The sequence below is a fragment of the Dermacentor silvarum genome, chromosome 6 (assembly GCF_013339745.2).
Source record: "Dermacentor silvarum isolate Dsil-2018 chromosome 6, BIME_Dsil_1.4, whole genome shotgun sequence".
NCBI classification, from domain to species: domain Eukaryota; kingdom Metazoa; phylum Arthropoda; class Arachnida; order Ixodida; family Ixodidae; genus Dermacentor; species Dermacentor silvarum.
The window spans coordinates 176,212,350-176,234,337 of NC_051159.1; the positions used below are offsets into that span (position 1 = coordinate 176,212,350).

General features: G+C 43.5%; 1 protein-coding gene across 2 annotated transcripts; it reads right to left on the bottom strand.

Moving 5' to 3' along the window:
* Positions 1-1,634: 1,634 nt before the first annotated feature.
* LOC119456437 (succinate dehydrogenase cytochrome b560 subunit, mitochondrial) lies at positions 1,635-18,057 on the bottom strand. Of its 2 annotated transcripts, none has more exons than XR_007467604.1 (7): positions 17,904-18,057; positions 17,469-17,531; positions 16,484-16,594; positions 14,549-14,610; positions 6,492-6,655; positions 5,676-5,834; positions 1,635-5,143 (listed from the first exon to the last, which is right to left on the bottom strand). XR_007467604.1 is itself a non-coding variant. In XM_037718174.2 (7 exons), exons 1-6 carry the CDS (start codon positions 17,918-17,920, stop codon positions 5,730-5,732), a joined length of 522 nt encoding a protein of 173 aa, XP_037574102.1. In that variant the 5' UTR covers positions 17,921-18,057; the 3' UTR covers positions 1,635-2,180; positions 5,692-5,729. The 2 variants fall into 2 exon arrangements, 1 of the variants encoding a protein (XP_037574102.1); XM_037718174.2 differs by having other exon boundaries at positions 1,635-2,180; positions 5,692-5,834.
* Between the last annotated feature and the right edge of the window lie 3,931 nt (positions 18,058-21,988).

A 21,988-nucleotide genomic window follows, 5' to 3' on the forward strand; every position in this document is an offset into this window, starting at 1 on the left:
AGGCTGCAGAGGCCACACAAGTAGTGTGGTCATAGAAGTCTCACTCCATGCATTTTGCATTGCAGTTGTTTTTTATCCACAATGCTTTGTACAGAATAACTGCACTTCCCTTATTACAACTGAAACTTGTAGAAAGTTGCACCAAATCACATATATTATTTGACCACCTTTGTGCTACCAGTATTCGACAGTGTGATTTTGCAGAGAGTGCAAGCGGTGCACCACGGCAGCTGGTCACAGAAACGCATAATTAAGCTCACTTGGTGGTAAACAGCTCCAGATCTGCCATGCCTTCCATGTAATAACTGACATACTTTCCAACATAAAAGCTTGAGACTTCATGTTACACCAAATTGCACAACACATACATATAAGTGTCATATGTGACACACTATTTTTGGGCTGTGAATGCAAGCAGTGAGAGAAGTCTATCTCTAGCCTTCGTAGCATTGCCTGCTATGTACAAAATGGGAGTATATTTCAGTCATGGGGCGTTGCTGGCCTCCATGAAGGGGGAGGCCAAAGAAGATTGTCAGTGGGTATATGGGAATCACTTGTGCAGTTCAAGTCGCCAGACCATTTGCCCATCAACAAACTTGCACATTATTATATCTTTATAAGTGCTACATAATTCACCTTTTAATACAGGCTACCAAAATGAGCAACAGCACCACTCATACGTACGCACATAAATGGGGGTGTACAAGGAAAGGGATAAAAACTAAGACTTTAAACAATGTTGCTGCGTGTTGTTTTAGTTAACTCCCTCTATGAAAATGATGCTTTTAATCTGTACATGCCTACACACACAGGTTCCGTCACCTCTTCTCACGTTTCTTTCCGCTGCACGAGCAAGAAAGAACAGTGGTAACAAAAATCTGTGTTAATTTCGCCCCAACATCTAAAGACATCTCAAACTACAGCATTGTATGCAATAGCATACATTTGCTGCACAGCAGTGTGATTGGTGGTCACTGCAGGTGTCCTAGCACGAGGAGAACATGAATCAGGCATAAGGGGAAAGTGGGGAGGATGACAACACAGCCACTGTTTGATGGAATTGACAGCAAGCAACAGTGATGAGAGCGATGGTGATGCTGGCCCTTGGCTCTTGAGAGCTGGACAGTGCCTACTGAATTGACCTGGTAATGGCTTTGAGCACAGAGTAAGATTAACAAGAGCAACAACTCCATACTTGCCAACCCTCATTAAGTTTTGTTAAAAAGTCAATTGTATTCAAAAACATTTCGCTCGTTGCTCTTTGAATTTTCCATTGGAAGTCTTATAGTGAAAGGATGCCAGGGGTACCTGCTTCGAGAATGTTTACACCGACAAGTTTTTAAAGCAGGCAAAATCAGCAACAGCAGATTGGCTGAAAAAGTTAGCATGCTCTTTCTTTTTTTTGCAATGTTTTCCTTATCAGTCTCTGCTGTTGCAAGTTAGCTGCTGCTTATTTTCTGCTCTAAAGGTAAATGATTGTTGATAAAGTGCGTATGTATCCCTCAAACAGCATGAGCTGAAAGCAAGTTCTATACAAAAAACAATGAAAAAATGTTTAAAAAACACATTCTGTGAAAAGGCATCTTTCAGCTATATATAGTCCAAGTTAAAATGATCTGAGCCACAGACAAGCAGAAGTATTCATGATATTTATTGATAAAATAACCATGTAACATTAACAAACTTTGCGTTATTCTCACTCCTATGGAGTGAGTGGCAATGGTGCCAGTAATATAGGTATGAACAATAAGGGTCTGCAAAAATTTGTTGGCAACTGTGTTTCATTTTCTTAAAGTTAGTTTTGACCTAAACTGTACGCAAATCAAACATAGTAAAATTATTAGTGTCGTTACAACTGTTAACAGCCTAAAAATTGGGCATCGTATGATAAACTCATAACAGCTAGTTGCGAGATGTGCAAGGCATATTTTCCATTTTTCAATAGAGGCTTGTCTCTAAGGCATATTGTCCGATAGGTGTTATTTGTACACTGTAAGGCCTGTGTAATTGTCCATGAATTCTACAAATTCAAGGAAGCGTTTTGTGGTATCTTCTTTTGTGCACCCAGCTATGGTAGCTAGACAAAGCACTGCAGTGTAGGCTGGCTTGCAGGAGACGGGAGTGTCCCAGTTGTAAGGCTGGACAATTCCATACTAAGTGGCAGGCGTCAGCTTCCATCACTGGAAAGGGACAGTTTGAGTATGTTGCATCCAGTGGAAAGTGTGGCCAATTCCAAATACATGTGGCAGCCAGTGTAGGGGCCACCTTGGCATGCAGCCACGTAAACACAATTTCCTCCACCCTAGTAAGCTGACAAGGGAGGGAGCAGACACACTAGGAGAAAATATACATGTACATCAAAGCACCTCATTTTAATGTGCATGGTTAAAGCAAACAAAAAACTTTGGTCAGAAAAGGCATGGTAAAGTTCAATAATACCCCTGTCACACAGGAAAATTTAATGCATTTGCACCGAATGACATCTGCATATGTCACTAGTTTGCTGCTACGTGCGCATATTTATTGTCAATACATGAAAGTGACAGTTGCGACCGCTTGCAATCATTTGCAATGAGTTCCGGAAACTCATTCGCATGTGTTGCAGAACAAGTGAATACTCACCACCAAAATATGCCAAGAAACATATGGTGACCGCTAAATACTGTAATGCGAAAAAACAACCATAACTCTTCAACGAACGAACAAAGTGAGGCACGCTTTGTTTTATTCGAACGGCCATTCAATTCTGTAGAAGAACTCGAATTTCAGTTTCAGAATGTCCACCTTGTGCTTTGATACAGGCTTGAAGACGCTTCTGGAAATTCTTCAAAATAGCCGTGATGTCTTCTGGAGTGATTTCCTCCCAGGCCTTCTCCAAAGCATATTTGAGCGATTCGACGGATTTGTGCTTGAAAGAGCATGCTTTTTGCTCCCAAATCCCCCAAACAGTGAAGTACATCGGATTGACATCGGGGGAATTTGAAGGCCAAATGTCCTTTCCCTGAAAGCCGCGAAGGTTTGCCTCACACCACTTGATAGCCTTTTTCGCTCCGTGGGCAGGGGCCCAGTCCTGCTGCAGCCACCAGTCAGCGTTTTCTACATTCCCTTGAGCCCAGGAAATGACGGCGCCCTGAAGGATCAGCTCATGGTAAATGTTGGCATTGAGTTTGACCCCTTTCAGCACAATAACGAGCTTGGTCTTCACAAGGCCTGAAATTCCACCCCAGACCATGATGCTCATGGGAAAATAGTTTTTTTCCCACTCTGACAGTTCACGAAGAACCCTTCGGCAACAATTTTCGGTAATTCTGTGAATTCCAAGTCAGTATGACGGTGAAAATCTTCTTATCGGTGAACAGAATTCAGTTCAGGGCTTCATCGCAGTTCAGCTGCTTCATCCTGCGGCACTTTTCCAGCCTGGAAGCCTTCATTTGGTCCGTGAGCAGCTGTCCTTTCACTGGTTTGTGCACCGTGAACTAGAGATCCTCTTTTGTGAGTAGCAGCACGGTCGAGTTGCTAACTCTGTGCTCTCGGGTGAGTTTTCTCAGGCTTCTCAGTGGATTTCTCTTGATTTTCTTGCTGACGGCCAATTTCAGCTCCCGGGTTCTTGCCGTTCGAGGCCTCCCACTTCACTGCCGGTCCTTCACACCCCCTGTCTCCTGAAACCGTTTGACGACGAGATGGAATAAAACAAGCTGCAGTTTGAGCATCTTCGCAACCTCTGGAATCGTCATACTCTGCTTGTGGTGGGCAACGACTGTGTGGCGCAACTCTTCAGATACCATTTTTTCTAATAAGACGGGACACCAAGAACAGTAAAAATAGCAGTTCTATATCAAGAAAGCCCAAGGACCACAAATTTAATAATGTCGGTGGTAAAAAATGCAAACTATATAACTAAAATGAAATAACATTCAGAGTGCGTTACAGTAGTTTTCGGTCACCCTGTACACGAACAGCAAAAACAACGCAATAGAATTAATATTTCCAAATTTAATAGCAATGATTTATAAATTGCTATGCATGTGACCTCATAAGCAAGAAACAGCTTACCTGTACATTCATTGTACTCCCAGAAGTGTCCCATGCTTTCAGTGACAAATTAACTAATTCGATTGATACCTGGCTCGAGTTTGGCTAGACTTTGCCTGGGTATATTGCTAGGTTATTAAACTAACTGTGATTTTAATGTTTACAATGCTTACCACAAATCTTTAAAATTAAAGACACCATTATTTCGGATGATGATGTGCCAAAACCGCGATCTGATTATGAGGCATGCTGTACACGAGCATTTTTACATTCCACTCCCATCAGAATGTGGCCACCGCGACCAAGATTAAACTCATGATCTGGCGCTCACCAGCACAACGCCATAGCTACTGAGTACCATAAATATCTAAAACAAATTTTAATAAAAATACACCTGATATGTCGCCAGGAGACGACAACGATGAAGTGCGCGTGCGAAGGCACTGGCGCTCTGACACGAGCGCGCCTCATAGAACGAACGCTTCGCCAGTGTTTGCTCCGACGTCTGGACTGCTGTCTACTATTATGTTTCTCTTTCATGAAGTGTAATAAATAGTCGGCAGCCAACTACGGCTGTACAGACGCAACAACACCTTTTGCATATACGTGGGAACATTTTTCCTGCCTTTATTCTTTCACGCGTTGTTCTCACCATGTTATGCAACGGGTATTAAATCTTGCCGCCTAATGTTGCAGGAGCCTAATGTTATTTGATTGCCAAACAAGACAGGATCACACGGAGACTTTTCAATTTATCTATAATGGTCGAAGAAGGGATGTTGCTGGAGCCAACATTTTGACAGGGGGACGTTTTGACATCCCTTGTTTGACTACTATTGATTACTAAAGTTATTATTGCTATAGCAAATATAGACATTCCAGGTAAATTTTTGCCGTCACCACGATGTTCGATAGAAAGTCGAAGAGTGATGCTGTGGGTGCAAGGAAAAGCATGTGACGGTGAGCCGAGAAAGATGGAGGCTTGATGCACACTGTCTTCCCACACGCCCAATGTTGGAGGCCATCTGATCAAGCATGTGTCTCCTCCTCTAGCCCGACTGAGGCTGTGCATGGCTGTTCGCATAGTTGAGTGCATACACAGCCCCTGCGCCTTATCTTGGAGGTAATCTGCGGCAGGTGAAAAGGCTAAGGATGAGCCGAAATGCTTGTGGCTTCATGCGCACTGTCTTGCCATGTGCCTAGTGTTGGAGGTCGCGTAATCTCAAGTTCTAGAGGTGCAGTGAAGCAAGAGGCAGCGCGAAGCATCCGCTCCCCACTGCCAGTGCTTTCATTACGGTAGCGTTATGACAGCGACTGCTCACGGCCATTGAGTGAGATATGTTCATGTTTGCTTGCGCGTGCACGACACCATGCTTGTTAATTTAATTAGTTGAGTGAATGTTTACTGCAATTTGTACGGCCACTAAAAATACGAACGTTACTTTGTGTAGCTGTCAAATACTTTGCTATGGCTAATAATGCTACACCTTCCGAGCAAAACTGCCAATTTTTTTGTGTACTAAATGACATTAAATTTTTCCGTCTGACAGGGGTATTAGAAACACAGTTGTCACAGATATTAAACTAACCCTCCCGGAGATCCTAACCAAGCACATTTACGACTGTTAAAGTGTGCGCCTCACTGGGCAAGTTCATCACCTTGACCCTAGCTGCTCCAGTCCAGGTATAAGGTAGGTCTACTTGAGCGCCAACACTGCTGCCGCCACAAGACTGACTGCTATGATAAAATAGCCAGTTGCGTAGAGCTCCTTGAGGCTGAAGCCAAAGCCCAAATCCCAGGCCTGAAAGCATGGACAAGCAGAAGTTTCATGTGCTGCGTGTGAATGGTTAGACACAACTGTACATAGTAATTTTGTATGAAAGAGAGTAGCACACACAGTCATTTTGATTTCAATAACATGGCATTGCAGTTTTGCTTTACTTTTTTGGGTGGATTCGTTCGAGTCATTGACAATAATGCCTGTGGTAACACTAAGCCCAATTAAGTGGCAAACGAGAAAACGAAACAAAACAAATGCTGTATACAAAACTGCCAATGTATTTTTGTCTTTTTTTTTGCACTAGCTTATACTGGTTTACATTCTGCTATCAACATTCCTTTTTCTGTCAAGGATGCTACATTAAGGTTTTCAATGCGCAAATCATACTACACATTCAGTGTAACTTTTGTTTCCGGTCTGACAAACAGCAGATGTATGGGCCACTAAACTAGATGGGCCCAGCTGCAAGTATGGTAGTGCTGAATGTAAAATGCTGAACATTTAAAGAGTCTCTTCTCATGGCAAGATTTTAAAAGAAACGTGCCAGTAGCCTTTCAAGAAACAGCGTGAAGTTATGCACTAAATGGTGACACAAGAAGGCTTCTTAAGGTCTTGCTTGTTATACGCTAGGTAGACTCTGAGGAACACCTTAACGTTTCACCATGACGTACAACTCACCAGGTGGCGCATGCCATTGAAAGTGTGGTAGCAGAGGGCAAAGGCCAGCCCAAGCTTCACTGGGAAAGTGAGGATGGGCGAGATGTGCATGGCCTGAAGTGCCTCCACATAGTGCGGGAACTGGTGCGAACACACAAACGGCATCACACCCATTCCATACAGACCTGGGCACGAGAAAGAAAGACACCGCGGTCATAAAGTGAAGCTGCTCGCACTTAACGCAAGTTCGTACTTAAAAGGGGTTCTGCAATACTTTTTGTACATGATAAACAAACTTGGTTATACAGTATTGCCTTGAGCATCTTAGCCAAATGATAATTCTATATGTAAAGCCAGGATTCCAAAATTTTTTTCTAAAGGCTGCTTGCCTTTTCCTTCAACTTTTCAAAATCTTGGCAGCTTTTTTCCCCTTAATTTTTATGCAGAAGTAATCCAGACAGCTACTGAGTGAATTTCCTTGGACACCACTATGAAGCCATGCCACTGGCAGAAATAATTACAGACATCTGATGATGATGATTTTTATTGGCATCCCCTTTCAGATGGGGCGGCGACAAATAGTCACCCAGCCTGAGCTAATCTGTTTTACTACATCTGTCACAGTCGAACATTTTGCTTATCTCTCCTTGATCTCTCCTTCATTAAAACATTTATATCTATCTTCTACAGTTACCTAAGCCTTCGTCAACTCTGGATCTATCACCAATACTCTAAACTCTTGCTTATCTTGATTGCTAACCAGTTAATGCTACCATCCTCTCAGCATTGCAGTGCTTTTGGAAGTTGGACTTTCCTCATAGTTCTTGCTGTGTGAATGTCCTGGCATCCCATTTCGATGTGCTAAGTCGTCTTCAGATTTTTGTTGCAGAAGAGCATGGAGGAAGGAAACAAAACAGGAGAGGCCCTGATGTCACTTTTTTGAAGCCGGAAGTGCAGCCATGTTGGTGTGCCACCTCTCTTTGCGCCTTCAATCAGGGGTTCTGCAGCTCACCGGAGCAGATGGGCGCGAACTTTGAACTTGCATCGTTACGAGCCGCCGGAAGTGTGTGCTGCCGACGCGCGTCAAAACAAAGCCTACAAAACTTCTGTAGCAGTTTTAGTGAAGCAGACGCGCTCCTGTGTTTTTTCGTGGCACGTTGAAGAAGACGACGAAGACCCGCACCGTGATTGCTTGAGTGTATCTGTTGCTGGTTGACACTCACCCTCACAGACCCAAAACCCAACTTTCAAGCTTGCACACAACACTCCAAAGTCAGCTTTTCTCGCGAACAAAAGGTGCTGCGGGAAATACACCGGCGGAAAAATCTTATCTCACTTTTCAGAGACCGAGAGCAGCAGCGAATGCTTCAGGAGCGCAGTTGCCATAGCAACGTTGACATTTGGTGTACCCGTCCCAGTGATCCTTTGCGAAAAACAGCACGTGACTTCCGCCACACCTTCTCCAATACGTTCGTGCTGGCCAGGGCCTCTTCTGGGGTTTCCTTCCTCCATGCAGAAGAGACATGCCTCATCCTGTTGTGAATATCTGCTTTGGTATACTTTTGTCCTCGGGCAGCCAGCTTGTAACTTATTTCTTGCCAAATTTGTAAATCTCCATGGACTTTTTTGTTTTCATCTCTTGCATCCCATACAATTTACCGTCCCAATTTAACTTTCTTTTTGGTGACTCCCAGTTGTCCATTAGCACTTTCAATTACCTCCTAATTGGTTGCCAACTATTTTTACCTTTTCTTCCATTCTGTGCCCACGCTTTTGGGGTGCAGATATTTGCGCACTTTAGCCAGCCATTTGTTTTCATCTGTGTTCTTGAGTGTTTTTTCAAAACCATTTTTGCCCTGTGCTTCTCAGACGTCAAAAAAGGCCCAACCCATATCGCCCTGCACAGCCTGGTTTCACCTAGGGCTGCCCATGACAGTTGGCCACCGACCTTTAGTTGATTTCCAGCCTGGACAAGATCTACGATCTTAAGCACAGAATGGCATTTGTGAATGCCAGAGCTTGCACCATTACTCCTTTCAATCCAAATTGTTTGCAACACATCATATTTATTGTAGCCCCAGAGTGCTCAATGTTTCATTATAGCTGCATTCTGCTTCCCCTTCGTCGTCAGATTATTATGGTGGATGTTTGAGTATGTCCTTCCTTCATTTATGCATACACCCAGGTATTTATATTGCTTGACTATTGGTATGACTTGCTGTTGAACTGATACTATGTCATTACCTATGTCTTCATTAAAGAACATAATTTACGATTTCTCTGGACTAAAATTAAGGCCAATGTCTTTTCACTGCCACACATATTTGTAAGCCTCTGCAAACCTCCAAATAGCGATATGTCATCTGTATACATCAAGAGGAAGCTTTAGCTTGGGGACTCCTATCTAAATACATGGGAAAGCAGAAATTGTTTTTCTCAGCAACCACTGGACCAAATTTGATGAGGTTTGTTGTATATAAAAAGGAAAGGTTAAAATATAGTGACTGTTGGAAGCAGAATTCTGATTTAGGCCGTCAATTCTTTCATAAAAATTGTCAAAAATCACAAGTTTTCAGAAAACTAAACTATCAAGCTTACAAGTAATTAAAAACGAAAAATTATAGCACAATTTTGTAAATTGCACCTAATAGAACATATAGTGTAGAACAAATGTCCTTCCATGTCTAATTTTTTTTCCGTACACCATCAGTCAATGGAATCAACTGCCACAAGAACTTATTGAATGATGAACTGAACCGTTGTTTCGAGCTCTGTTGCTGGATGTATAATGGCGTGTGCGGTTATTTTTTTGTTGGCGTATAATGGCGTGCACGGTAATTTGTTATTTGCTCCACGCCAGGCCTCATGCAAACACTATATATTCTCCCACCCCCTGCAATAATGCCTTCGGGCCACTGCAGGTATTACAAAAAAAAACAAAAAAACTAACTAACTAAATCTAAAGCGGATAAATAAAAGATGTATTATACAGCACTCTGAAATATACTGTTATTATGTGAGTATGACTTCGACAAAGCTCTTGAAACAGTGTAGCAATTTCGTGTAAGCTGTAAATTTATGCATCAAATTTGCCAACTTTAGATGCTCTAATGGATGCAGTTTACAGAATGCCAATATCTGTTTTTGATGCAGAGAGACAAATTTGTAAAATTTGGGCTTGAATTTTTTACAACTAAATTTTTAAAAAAGATGTAAAAAATTCAGGCCATAAATAAACATTTCGCTTCCAACAGTCACTAGAATTAAACTTTATTTCTCAAACGCAACAAACTTCATTAAAATCAGCAAGGTGTTATCTCTGAAAAGCATTTCTGCACTTTACATGCATCAGAATAGGTGGCATTAGGGTTGGGCCCGAGCTAGAGCTTCCTCTTAAAGGTTGCCTCATCTGGCAGCAGAGAACAATACCATTGTGATACTACGGCCAATGAGATTGGTTGCACAGGGGAGAGTTGTGCCACATGGTCTTCAGATCATGTTGACCCAAAAAGCTCAACGGGCTGGACTCAAAGCAATGCAGCACAAAGAATGTAGAGGAAGGCCACTAAGGCATTGTAATACGTAGCAGCATTTGATTGTCAATAGCTCTGTTAACCCAAGGCATGTCCAAAAGGTTTTTGTTGGAAGCAATTATCTAAGTGATGCCTTTCAATACAAGTCAAGTCAAAGTCCGCACCTTTAAAAGAGAGTGCTGCAAGGCCCCTTTTATGGGTACTAAAGACAAATATTAAGTCAAGCTAAAGTTAGTGATTATTGTTTCAAGGTGTACAAAGCATCACATTTAGTGAGAATAAAGCCTTGGTAAGCAAGATTATGACATTAGTATGAGAGAGGATTGAAGGCTACCACTGTGAAACTACAATGCCAGCATCCATAGTGTAACATGTACCACTCATAATCAGTAAATTGACATCAACTACAGATAATAGTTTTTGTCAGTATATATACGTATTAGTGGAATACAGGAAATGAGGATGCGAGAAACAGCACTAGTGGTACTGTGCTGTCTTGGGATGCCGAGTTCAACCATACTGCACAGAACCATTATAGTATCAATTATAGCAATGACGGATCATGTGCTGCTTAGGCAGCAACAGAGCCATATAGTGGCTCTTCTCCTTTTACAAGAAGTCATGCAACGCCAAAAGTTCCTAACGCATTTCAGTAAAAAAAAAAAAAAAGAAGGAATGCAAGATGTTGCTATCAGAGCAGCTGCCACCACTCACTATCCTGGTATTCTGTAAATGGCAGTGCACATTATTAATTATGCAAGGGTAAATGAAAAACTAAAATCAATTTTCACATACTGTTTTTATCTCCACAGAGGAAAAAGAATAACACATATCATTCTTCCACATATGCCTCCTGAATGCAACATGCCTTTGTCATCATGCAATCAGCTTCTGTATCTTGTACGTAAAGAAGGTTTTTGGTTGCTCACAAAGCCACGTCTGCGTCACTTGCTGGACCTCGTCATCTGACATTAGCAGACGACCATGCAGCGCCTACTTCAAAGGTACCAAGATTTGGTAATCTGATGGCGTTACGGAGAATGGGGAAGCAACTCAAAGCTAAGATGGTGCGCAGTGTCTACTGTTGCCCTCAATGTATGAGGGCAACAAATCAATTGACAAGAGAAAAGGAGAAAAAGAAGAAGAAAAAAAAAACAAAACACAATCATGAATTGAACAAAGTGGAAAGTGCAGCCTTATGGCACCGTCAATCAACAAAATGCTATCCATCCTTGTCCGTTTGGCTGCACCATAGAGATGAATAACATTTTGGTTATTGACGGTGCCCATAAAGGTTCACTTACCACTTTATAGATTTCATGATGCTCACTGCTGTCCCTTTCTGAGATATTGTGCAAGTGTATGGTCCCCCCCCCATGCATGCATCTTTATTTTCATTTTCTCACATCATATTATTTCTTGTTATTATATTAAACCTATATCTAGTCGCATGCCAAACCTTTCACTTGGCTAACGTCCCAACCTGTCATTAATATTTCTCGCACCAGCGCGCATGTGTTTTCACTGCTGGTTGGTGTTATGGTTTCCTTGTTATACATTACTGGAATATGCTAATTATGTGCACGGTGGGTGGGCTACGCTGTGCGAATAAAGTAACATGGCAGTGTGTGTTCACGTCTCTAGTGCCCTAGGCTAGCGGTATGGCACAATGCAACACCAAATATTTTGAGCAGTGTAGCAGTGTAGTGTAGATCAGATCTCATTGTTCACTACTGTATGTGGAAAACTGGTATGTGTGGTATGTGGAAATAAACATGCTATGTGACAATTGCCTTTACTTTTAGTGCGATAGCAATTATATGGACACTTCAACCGGATTTCTGCCGTCGCCGTGAGGTTCCCTATAGATAAAATCTTCGCCGCGCGCCGTATGCCCGAGCGGAAGCGTGTGGGGATGCGCGCTATCACGGAGAGCGAACGCACTCAATCTCCCACGCAGCAAGCAAGGAAGCGGGAAGCCAGCGCCGGAGGGAGCGGGGAGCGCACTTCTACTCTGCCAACAACCGCGCTCGTCGCTCGCCCGCACCGCCTCTTATCTCCACACGGCTCTGACCTTTATGCGCCGTGCATTCGCCGCTCAGTTTCCGTTGAAGCGATAAACCGCACGTACCTTCGCCGCTGCGGCGTATGCGCTTGCTGCCAGTGTTTTGACAGTCGTTGTCTGCAGTCATTCAGTGTGATCTATTCATGTTTGTTTGTGCGCGCTCACACCACGCTGGTTCATTCAGTTAGTAATAGTCGGGCCACATTTTCCAACGCACGCAATACATGCAATGCTGCCCGGATTGGCAGTGCAGCGCTACAGGTGTGTCCCTTCACACGCGCTGCCCACGGGAAGCGCTTCTCATCAACACCACCGTTTCACACGCGCCTTCTCGTGGTCATCGAGTCTCTCTTCATGTCGGTCTACTTACGCCGCAGCACACCTGCTTACTTAATCAGCTCATGTTTACTACAATTCATATTGCTACCAAAGCCGCTCACCTTACTTCGTATGACATTGCTGTGTTGCTATCGCATTCATTGCTTCACCCTGAGGGCGAAACTGTGACGTTTTTTTATTTGCCCTCATAGAAAGGCTTAAACTCACAAAAATTTAGCGAACCCCATGCATATGTGAGAATAAGTTTTAAAGTGGCCCTGAACCACTTTTTATTGAAGTCGGGAAATGCATTTCAAGTTAAATTGGACTTTTTTTAGAAATACTTTGCTGCAAAAAGTAGTCCAATGCATTCAACAGAAGCGGAGTTATTGGCAATCAAAGGTTGCCTATGATCCCCTTTGTGATGTGCCCGCTCCTCCTTTAATGCCTTGCACTGTCAAGGTTATGGCGGAGCGGGGCGTGCCCACAACGCTCCGCCTACTGAATGTCACCATCGCATGCAGTGCAAATTTGATTTTGGATATTCCCGTAATGCCACTACTTTCGATTTTGGCACCTACGACGCACCAAACGCGGTTGTCCTTAGTGAGCCGCAGTGTGCTCAGCCAGTGGACTTGTCGCGGCGGCCACGGTATCTATGCTACGAAGCAGACCGCAGTTACATGCAACTGTAGCGAGTATGCGCAGCGTTTGCTTTGTGCATGACAGGGCGTGAGTGCGCGCTCGCGCTCATTAGGTCCAGTCTGAACCGGCTTTCTCCTGCACCAGCTTGACCGATGGATAGTAGCCACATCCAACTTGCGCATTTTTAAGCGCTATGAATAGCTCAATACGAAGCAAAGTCTGCAAAGGTGTCTAACCAGGAGTGGCCAAGAGTGAGCGTGTGCTGGGAAGCGTGCGTGTAGTCTGACCTTAAGTTACGCGTGGCTGACTAGTTGAGTGTTCAAAACTAGTGAAAGTTCGCAATACCTGATGGCTATGACAATGATATGCATGGTGGCCAAAGTTCAATTCCTATGCGAGTGGCCGCGGCCAAGCGTGAGCAGACAATAGTCTGTTTATTCTGGAAGTACATAATTGTTATCGAAATTCGAAAGCAGATTTTCACTTACTTCAGCCTGTTTATTAAACTGTGTCAATAAATATACACTAACAGTAGGAAGAAGCGCACAGATCCAAACACAATTCTTGATTGATGTCAGTTAATGGCCAATTGCAGCCACATGGGAATCTGCTATATTGCGAAATAAAGCAGCCCAAAAAGAGTGAGGAACAGTCTTCTGTCGAAAAGAGCATTGGAGAGAAAGGTGACCTTGCGCTCTGTTTGTGATCTCCACGTGCCACGCACGACTGCAAAACTTGGATGAGATGTTCACTCACAGCAGTATATGCTATCCGCGGACTGCATTCTTTTGCCAAACCTGGAGGTAGTTTAAGACCCCTTTAAGAGCTTTCCTTTATGTTTATGCAAATGTAATGCTAATGATGCAAATGTTTGTGCACAATAATGCATATGCCATACATACAATGTTTATGCAAATATAATACAATGACGGAGATTTAACACAATGACGCAAATGTTTTGATGTAGCTGCAACAGCTTCTTCAAAGCGACATGCACAAATGCACAATAAGTTAGTGCAGTAGCATGCAGGGTGGTAGTGGGTAATTGGCTTACGTCTACTTGGCAAGACAATAGCCAGAACCAACAAAGTAGGGGGAACAGGTAAAGAAAATCGTACTTGAACACGCTAGAAAATGCTGCTTGCTCGATTTTACTGGACTTTCCTGCAGAAGATTTCCTGGTGCTGGATGTTGACACTTCATTGGCGCTTTCTTGGAGAGTGTGGCACCCTCTCTGTGCAGGTCTCTAACTCAAAGCAGGCACTGGTGCCAAGGAGAGTATAACATTCGACATTGTCCCCACAGCTATGCAACAACACCCATTCATCGTGGGCAGTTTGGAATGCAGAATAATTGTGCAACATCTTGGGCCTTAAATTTTCTCAGTGACTAAGACATCTCTCAGCACAAGTACAAAAGAGAGGAAAAATTCCGAAACAATAAAGAATTCACCATCTCCTTCAAAGCTGCTCAACAGAGATAAGAAAGCACTGCTTTGGCTTTGAAAAACTACTCACACACTGTCATGCCAATGCCAGTTGTCCTGTGTATCAGTGAAGGCACCCATGACATTTGCGGCCTGCAAACCAAATGAGATTGTATTTCATATTTGCTGGATCACCACGTATAATTAAAGAAAAAGCGTACAAATACTCCTCCGAATATAAAGGGTCCAATCCCAAAGCCTTTTGTTCCTAAGCCCTGTTTGTCATTGGCCGGCTGCCTTCGCTAATAATATGCCCAGCATCAGGATTGGCTGGAAATTTTTCTTGCGAGGAATTCTAGCGTAAAGAACTTTTGTGAATATGGCCTCAATTCCGTAAAAGTGCTTTAAGCCATCCAAATTTGACGCTACAAGTATATTTCAGGAATAGCATGCAGGTGGGGAACCATATAAATCTCAAAGCCTTAAAAACTTTTAAGAATTTCACTTCTAAACAGGGTACCTAACAATAAATATCGAATAGTTATCTTCATAAGCAACTTATCCTAATCTCGCGGTGTTCACATGGTCAATAACATAGCACTAAAGAAAAGGTCAGATAGATGAGGCGTACAATTGTAACTGCTCCAAAAAAATACTAAACTGTATAATAAAAATTGCTAATTCGGCCCATACTAGATTATGCATGTGTCCTTGTTACCTATCTAACACTGCACTGTCAGTAAGGAGGCAATTAATGCACTTTATATGGCACATGCACAACATACTTTTAACTGTTCTCTGCTCTTCCATCCTTAAACTTAGCACCTCTCTCAGCCTGTCTTGAAATTGGTTAATCTTTTAAGTTTGTGCAGGATATCACTACCTGTTTATGTTAGCTTTTAAATAACAAATCATTATCTTTTGCTAAACAGTTTTCGACCTGCAGCTATCATGAACTTTACTAGAAACCGTCCTACGCTCGAAGTATTAACATGTTTAATACAGTTTCTTCTTGCATACTATTGACCTTTAGGAGGTAATATCCGCTCCCTTCCATAAAATTAGTTTCTCACCACACTTGATGCCAGTGTAAGCTTTGCAACCTTTTTTCAACTTTTTCATGTAAGTCCCGATTTTGTTGCCTGAAACAAACCTACAATTCTTTTAACATACTTTTGTAACTTTGCACTCTGTGCCCACTCCTGCAATAGCCTCTTCTGGGTTGAATTTATTACGTGCGCATATGTTAAAACTATTGTAACAGATATGTGCCCCCTTGGGAGAACTCTGTTTAAGCCTTTAACCCCCAAAATAATTTCCTTTCCTTCTTTTTTTTTATGTAGCCATAAATTTTTATGTCAATCTGATTCTGAAAATATATTACTAGATTCTTGATGCTTAATTACATGTTTTTTCCGGGCTTCTACCGACTTCTAGTGTCGTAAATTGAACCCAAAGCCAATTATTGACTATAACTTGTCTTTGGTGGTGGGAGCAGCACAACATTAGGCAGAATGAGTGTGACTAGTCATTTGCGAAATTGGTACAACCTCCCATGACGAGTACAGCTCAACAAATGGGGTTAATGGGTAAGGGTGCGAACCTATTCTGGAAGCCAAGTCTACAGTACAATCTTGCACCATTTCGTTCTGTGGCTCTGGGTACATATTACCTATACAAGTAAGAGAACAAATCTAGCTAACCTAGAAGAACCTGTGACATGATCATTGCATTCACATCCAACTTTCCTGTTTAAAATACTACTTGGCTCAAGTATTTCTTTGGGTATTGCATATTCACATTATACTTCAATACCAATACATGCCAAATATTAAGTTGCTACACAATGCTGTCAACATGTGGGACAACTTCAGAGTATGTGAAAATGAGTATGTCAGCAACTTTATTCTGCTTAGACACATTACAGACACTGCAGGAAGTTGATATACATTCAAGGTGTTGCTATTCATTGTCTAATGCTGTTCAATGAGACATGACTGAAGAAAGAATTTGAACATTTACTTACGCATAAATGCTCAGGTGAGGAGACAATGGCCTCTCAAGTGACTTGTTCTTTTTGAAGAAGTGTTCTGTCGCCTCTGCCTGCTTAGGACTCATTGCTGACATGGGTGCAAGACTGGCAAAGAAAAAGATCAGAAGATATACAACACAACCAGTAACTGTGTCAGTAGGCTGCAACAGTGAACGCACCGAGTCAACATAAGCTGCAGGTGCCCCTCACTGGCTCACGCCTTGATGGGACGGGCAAAATGGGTTCAAATTACAGATGTCTGAATCTATAGTGTGTGCAGATTAACTGCCCGTACTGTAACTCCAATGCATGTGACCGCTGTCCTCTGCCTCTGATCTTGCGCCTTTGCTCCTGCATATGACGCAATGATGAGGTGATACGGAGGCACTGGTGGACGTTGTTCCTACAGAAGGTGTCGGACGCTGGCTCTTCTATAGCAATTAGTGGAGCCAGGCCCTGACGCGTTCATTACCCCTTTCACAGAATGGGGCGGCTGCAGAGACCTAGAACAGACGACCTCGTAGGCTGACCTGCTGCAATCTAGACGTATCAGCTGGAATGCTGTTCTATGACCATAGCCTCCATTTGTTACAGTAAACCCAGTGTTATGCACAAGTTTTTCGAATGTTACAACACTGCCCTACCGTTCAGCGTGCACACAGAGCGAGTTTTCAGTGGCGCTGCCGATGTATTCACAACAAAATGAGTGAAGATCGACAAAAATTTGACCGTAAAGGTAAACAATGTGTGAAGGGCTGCTGAGGACGCCCTGAAAGAGCAAGGCCAGCTCATTTTATGTTAAAAGTTGGGAGGAAAGTAAAAAAAAAAAAAAAAAAGCTATCAATTACATTGTTTAATTAATTGCATTCGGTTAATATTTTTTTTCTGTAACGTGTACAAGTCTGAACAAAACTACGCATACCACTAGTGCCTAGAATAACTATAATAAGAACAATATCAATGCGAAAATTGGGCATACCATGCAGTGGGTAAAGCTGTCGCTGGTCTCAGAAGCGACATAGCACTTGCTTTGTTGGCGAACCTGAAATTAACAAAACCGAAACATAGATCGCTTTGATAGGCCACCTGTTTGTACTACAACTTTTCTTAGTTGCAGTTGTGCAGTTGTTCACACACACGTACATGCAAATATAATTTGGCGGAGTCGGGATAGTGCCCTCGTTAATCTTGCCATTCCACAGACAACCACTCAGTAAGCTGAACGGCGCGCTTTGCGCTTCTGCCATTCAAACTACAGAAAAGTCTTCTAACTTCAAAACATTGGGCAAAAGCGCGGAGTGGTGCTAAACTGGCGCTGAAGTACTAAAGCAAGAGCGCCCAAGACACACAGGAGCGCTTTCGTAACTACGAAACAACACGGAAAAATCTTATCATGCATCAATTAGGTGTTTACCTCACTGCATATGCCATGATAAGATGAGATTCTCAACTAAATGAAATATCAAAAGCTGGATGAGAAGCTCGCAGAAACAGCGTTGCAGAAACTAGCAGAAGCAGACAGACGACCGACTGAAGGAGATTGTTGGATTGGATCGGCTCGACATGAATTGCAGTCAGCTTGTCTTCCGACTTCCATTGACCAACTGAGCGACTTCACCTGCGATTTAAACTTTAAACCGCCTTGACGAGACAATGCGACGAGAACATCTCAACGGCCCTCACGAAGAAGCTGCAGGGCGCCCTCTCAAGAAGCTGTCAGTGAGAAACAATATATTGAGCTCGGACAGCATACATGCTTTAGCCTGTGTGGTCTTAATGCTACAGTACAGTGGCTAGAGCCACTGTAGCCACAGTGTGCTTGTCTTCCCTTGTGCTCTGGAACTGTCGTCTTTCCAGTGCCATGTTAGTCTCTCTTGAATGCCTTGGCTGCCAACTCGAGAATCGCCGTCCTCGACTTGTCTTGCAACAACCAAATCGGTGACGAAGGTGTTGTACAGCTGTGCCGCACACTAAGCTGTGGCAACCGAGCCATCCAGCAGCTGTTTCTAGCTAGCGTGGGTCTTGGCGGAGATGCTTGCAGTATGCGGTAGCCTCAAGCATCTGGACCTCTCGGAGAACAGGATTGACAGAGGCCGCAGGTGTTGCACAGAGCTCTTCACTAGGCATCGTGCTTTTGAATGGTGTCCAGGGCTTTGGCGCCACAGGTGTCGCTGCCCTCGCCAACAGTGCAGGCTAGGTGACTATTTGTCGCCGCTCCGTTTCAAAGACCTGAACTCAAAGGGGATGCCAATAAATCATCATCATCATCGTGCACTCCGGTGTGCAGATTCCATCAAAATCAAGCTGGGCCGGATCAAAGTGAGTGATCAAGCTAGCACAGAACTCTGCAAATTATTTATCAAGAATCTTTCGGCCTGGCAGCGCATAGATGTCTTTTGGGATATCCAGAGTGTTGCAGACTTTGCCAATGTGCTGAAGCAGTGTGGAGGGCTGGAGGAGTTCACTGTTCCAGCATTCGGGCGACCTCAGAAATTATTAGAAGGGTCTGCAAACTTGCCAAGACTTGAAGCTGCTGTGGAACACCTGATAGAGACACTCACACTGACAGACAACGTCAGGGTGCTAAGAGTGATGAACACTGGACATGTGGGGAATGCCGAGGTGTTGTCCAACTACCTGGTCAGGACGAGGACACTGCGTAAACTTAAGTTCATGTACGGATCCCTTCGTGGTTGGAACATTCCAGTTTTCATGGAAGCGTTATCCATGAACAAGAGCCTCGTTGAGCTTGACTTTGGTGACGCTGATGAAAAGTTTCTCTGAGCTGGCCGCTGCCTTGCTTCAGAATCAGACATTAGAGTCATTTGTGTGCTACGACTTAAAGGTGCAGGAGCCTGGATTCTCTCAGATCGCTGCATCGCCACTCAGATTGTTTCGTTTAGAGATGGGCAGGCGCCGAGCTCCGTACAACAGCTTTACTTTATACGAGTGCTTGAGGACAAACCGCCGCCACCTGATTGATGCAACCACTTTTGTGCTAGGTGATTCGACTGGTGACATGCCGTGGCATTCGAGAGGGTCAGTTGCAGCACACAACTGCGATCTCAGATCGCATTGAGGGCCTCGCTGGAAGAAGCAGAGATTGAGAGACGGATTAGAGCTGCTGAGTGTCGCTGCAGGAATTCCTTTTTTTAGGCTGACAGGGGTTGTGAGCAATCAACTGGTCTGTGGTCCAGCGAAGGACTACGGACCACAGATAGACGAGCTAGGCGCGCTCACTCTGTCCTGGATTTGCGCACACCTGAGTGTCACAGATGTTCACGTATAGCTTCGTAGTAAACAGAGGTGTGGAAGTTTGGGCGAGTTTAAATCTTGATTTACCAACTCACCCAAACAGCATGCTGCCTGCAGTAGACCTGATACCAGAGCTGCTGCTGCTACAGGAATTCCGTGGTTCGGTCAGTACTACGTGTGTGTACATTTCTTTTCGTCCTCGTTTTTTTCGTTCACTACGTACATGAATTTATAGTAACAGCTGTTTGCCAAGCATGCAGAGTCACATGACGAGAGGCAGCGACTGTGGTTAACACCTATCATATCGATGAGGTCCGACGTAATAAAACAGCTACCATATATTTTATGATAGGGTTGGTTTTATTCTAATTCGACCACGTGGTTATTTGCCAAATCAGTATGCATGTAGCCTGGCAGCAACTCTTGCAACTTAAAACTTTAGTAGATCAAGAATTTCTGCACATTAACCCCTTGCAGTCCTAAACTTACTTACCCACTTTACCACCGGTATGGTCGGGAACTATTTCGCTAGCTTTAAGCGCCACGAGAAAGAGTCATACAGGCAAATGCGTCGTACAATATTTTTTCTGTTTTTGTTTGTTGCGGTCCTTTAGCGATACTTGGAAACAGTATGCTGCCATTCAAAGCATTCCGCAGGGGTTTTTCGCGCATGTCTTGGGGAGTAAAAAAAAAAAAAAAAAAAAAAAAAAAAAAAAACCGACAACACCGCAATCTCTTTCTTGCCTTCTTTTGTTTTTCTATTGCTGTAAAAAGTGCAATCTTTGCTGTTTCCATTGGGACCCGCCGGGGTAGCTCAGTCAGCTAAGGCGTTGCGCTGCTGAGCACGAGGGCGCGGGATCGAATCCCGGCCCCGGCGGCCGCATTTCGATGGAGGCGAAATGCAAAAACGCCCGTGTGCTTGCGTTGTAGTGCACGTTAAAGAACCCCAGGTGGTCAAAATTAATCCGGAGCCCTCCACTACGGCGTGCCTCATAATCAGAACTGGTTTTGGCACGTAAAACCCCAGAAAGAAGATGTTTCCATTGGGGTTTTTGCATATGCAGTGCGGCCTACCATCCATCTTTTGCTCACACACTACACTTGTAGATGGACCTCTCTTTGTGGGTCAAGCCCTTACATCACCGAGGAACTGCTCGCTCAGGTTCCATTGGCATGTCAAGTGTCGCTGTGCCTTGAGTCCCTGTTTCTTCAGCTGCATTTGCATAAGCAGAAACTTCAACAAGCCAGAAAAGAAAAAAAAAAAAAACTTTCACCACCATTTCAGATTTTCATGAAAACACATAGCTCGCACAATAGTGGTCAGCTCTGTCTACAATACCCATGTCGTCTTCCTGATCACTGTCATCAGTGCACTCATCCAGTGAGGTTTCTTCATTGGATGGAGGAACATACCAATTTTCCTCTTCGCTAAAATTGTCGCTTTCAATAAAACCAAGAAAATCATTCCCATAAGATATGCTTGTGGAGAATGCCACCATGCTCCAGCGCAGGAAAAACAGCGCAAGCTGATAATGCTTTTTTGCCTTTTGTTTGCTTTGTATAGTGCTGACAACTCTAGGAAACATGGTAAAATACAAGTTGTGTACACTTGCGTGACTGTCTAAAAGATGCCACCACATCTTTTCGAGAAAAAGAACTCAGTTTAAAACACCTTGGCAGGCAGCTCCCGACAGTGGACCGGAATGGCGGGTGGCTCCCGACAACGGACCGCAAAGGGTTAATAGTGCAAATAATTTTATTCCTATAAAATCCCCTTCAACAGTATGTCGTGAATAAGCGTCCTTGCAAAAAAAGTTTAATGAAAATTTGAGTCATAATTACACAACTGTCCAACAGACTAAGGAGTGCGCTTTTATTGGTGCATGAGAATGTGCCATGCTCATCCCTGTGTGCAGGTATGATGCATCTGAATGAGCACATGAAAGCACGGCAACCCTGTGGCTGCTGCACTGACTACAAGCAGCATCCCTATGCAAAAAGTTAGACATAGAAATTACTTAATTTGCATAAAAATGAAATTGTGCGGCCTTCAATGTAGATGCTGAATCTGCCTGATAGATAAGTTATGGTTCAGGAAACACTAAGCAGAGCAGCGACTACTTCCGTGCTAGCCTCCATTAGAGGGCAGCCGACGAGGGGTGCCGAGTTTAGGCTTGTCAGTGAATAGTACAGGTGGATAACTTGCACAATGCAAGTCAGAAGACCACTTGTCCAGCAACAAAA

Excerpts from the sequence above, each read along its gene's own strand:
- LOC119456437 (XM_037718174.2), bottom strand. Across the intron at positions 16,595-17,468 it reads ACAGCTTTACCCACTGCATG|TCTTGCACCCATGTCAGCAA; the intron begins GTATGCCCAATT and ends TTTCTTTGCCAG. Across the intron at positions 5,835-6,491 it reads TCAATGGCATGCGCCACCTG|GCCTGGGATTTGGGCTTTGG; the intron begins GTGAGTTGTACG and ends CCATGCTTTCAG.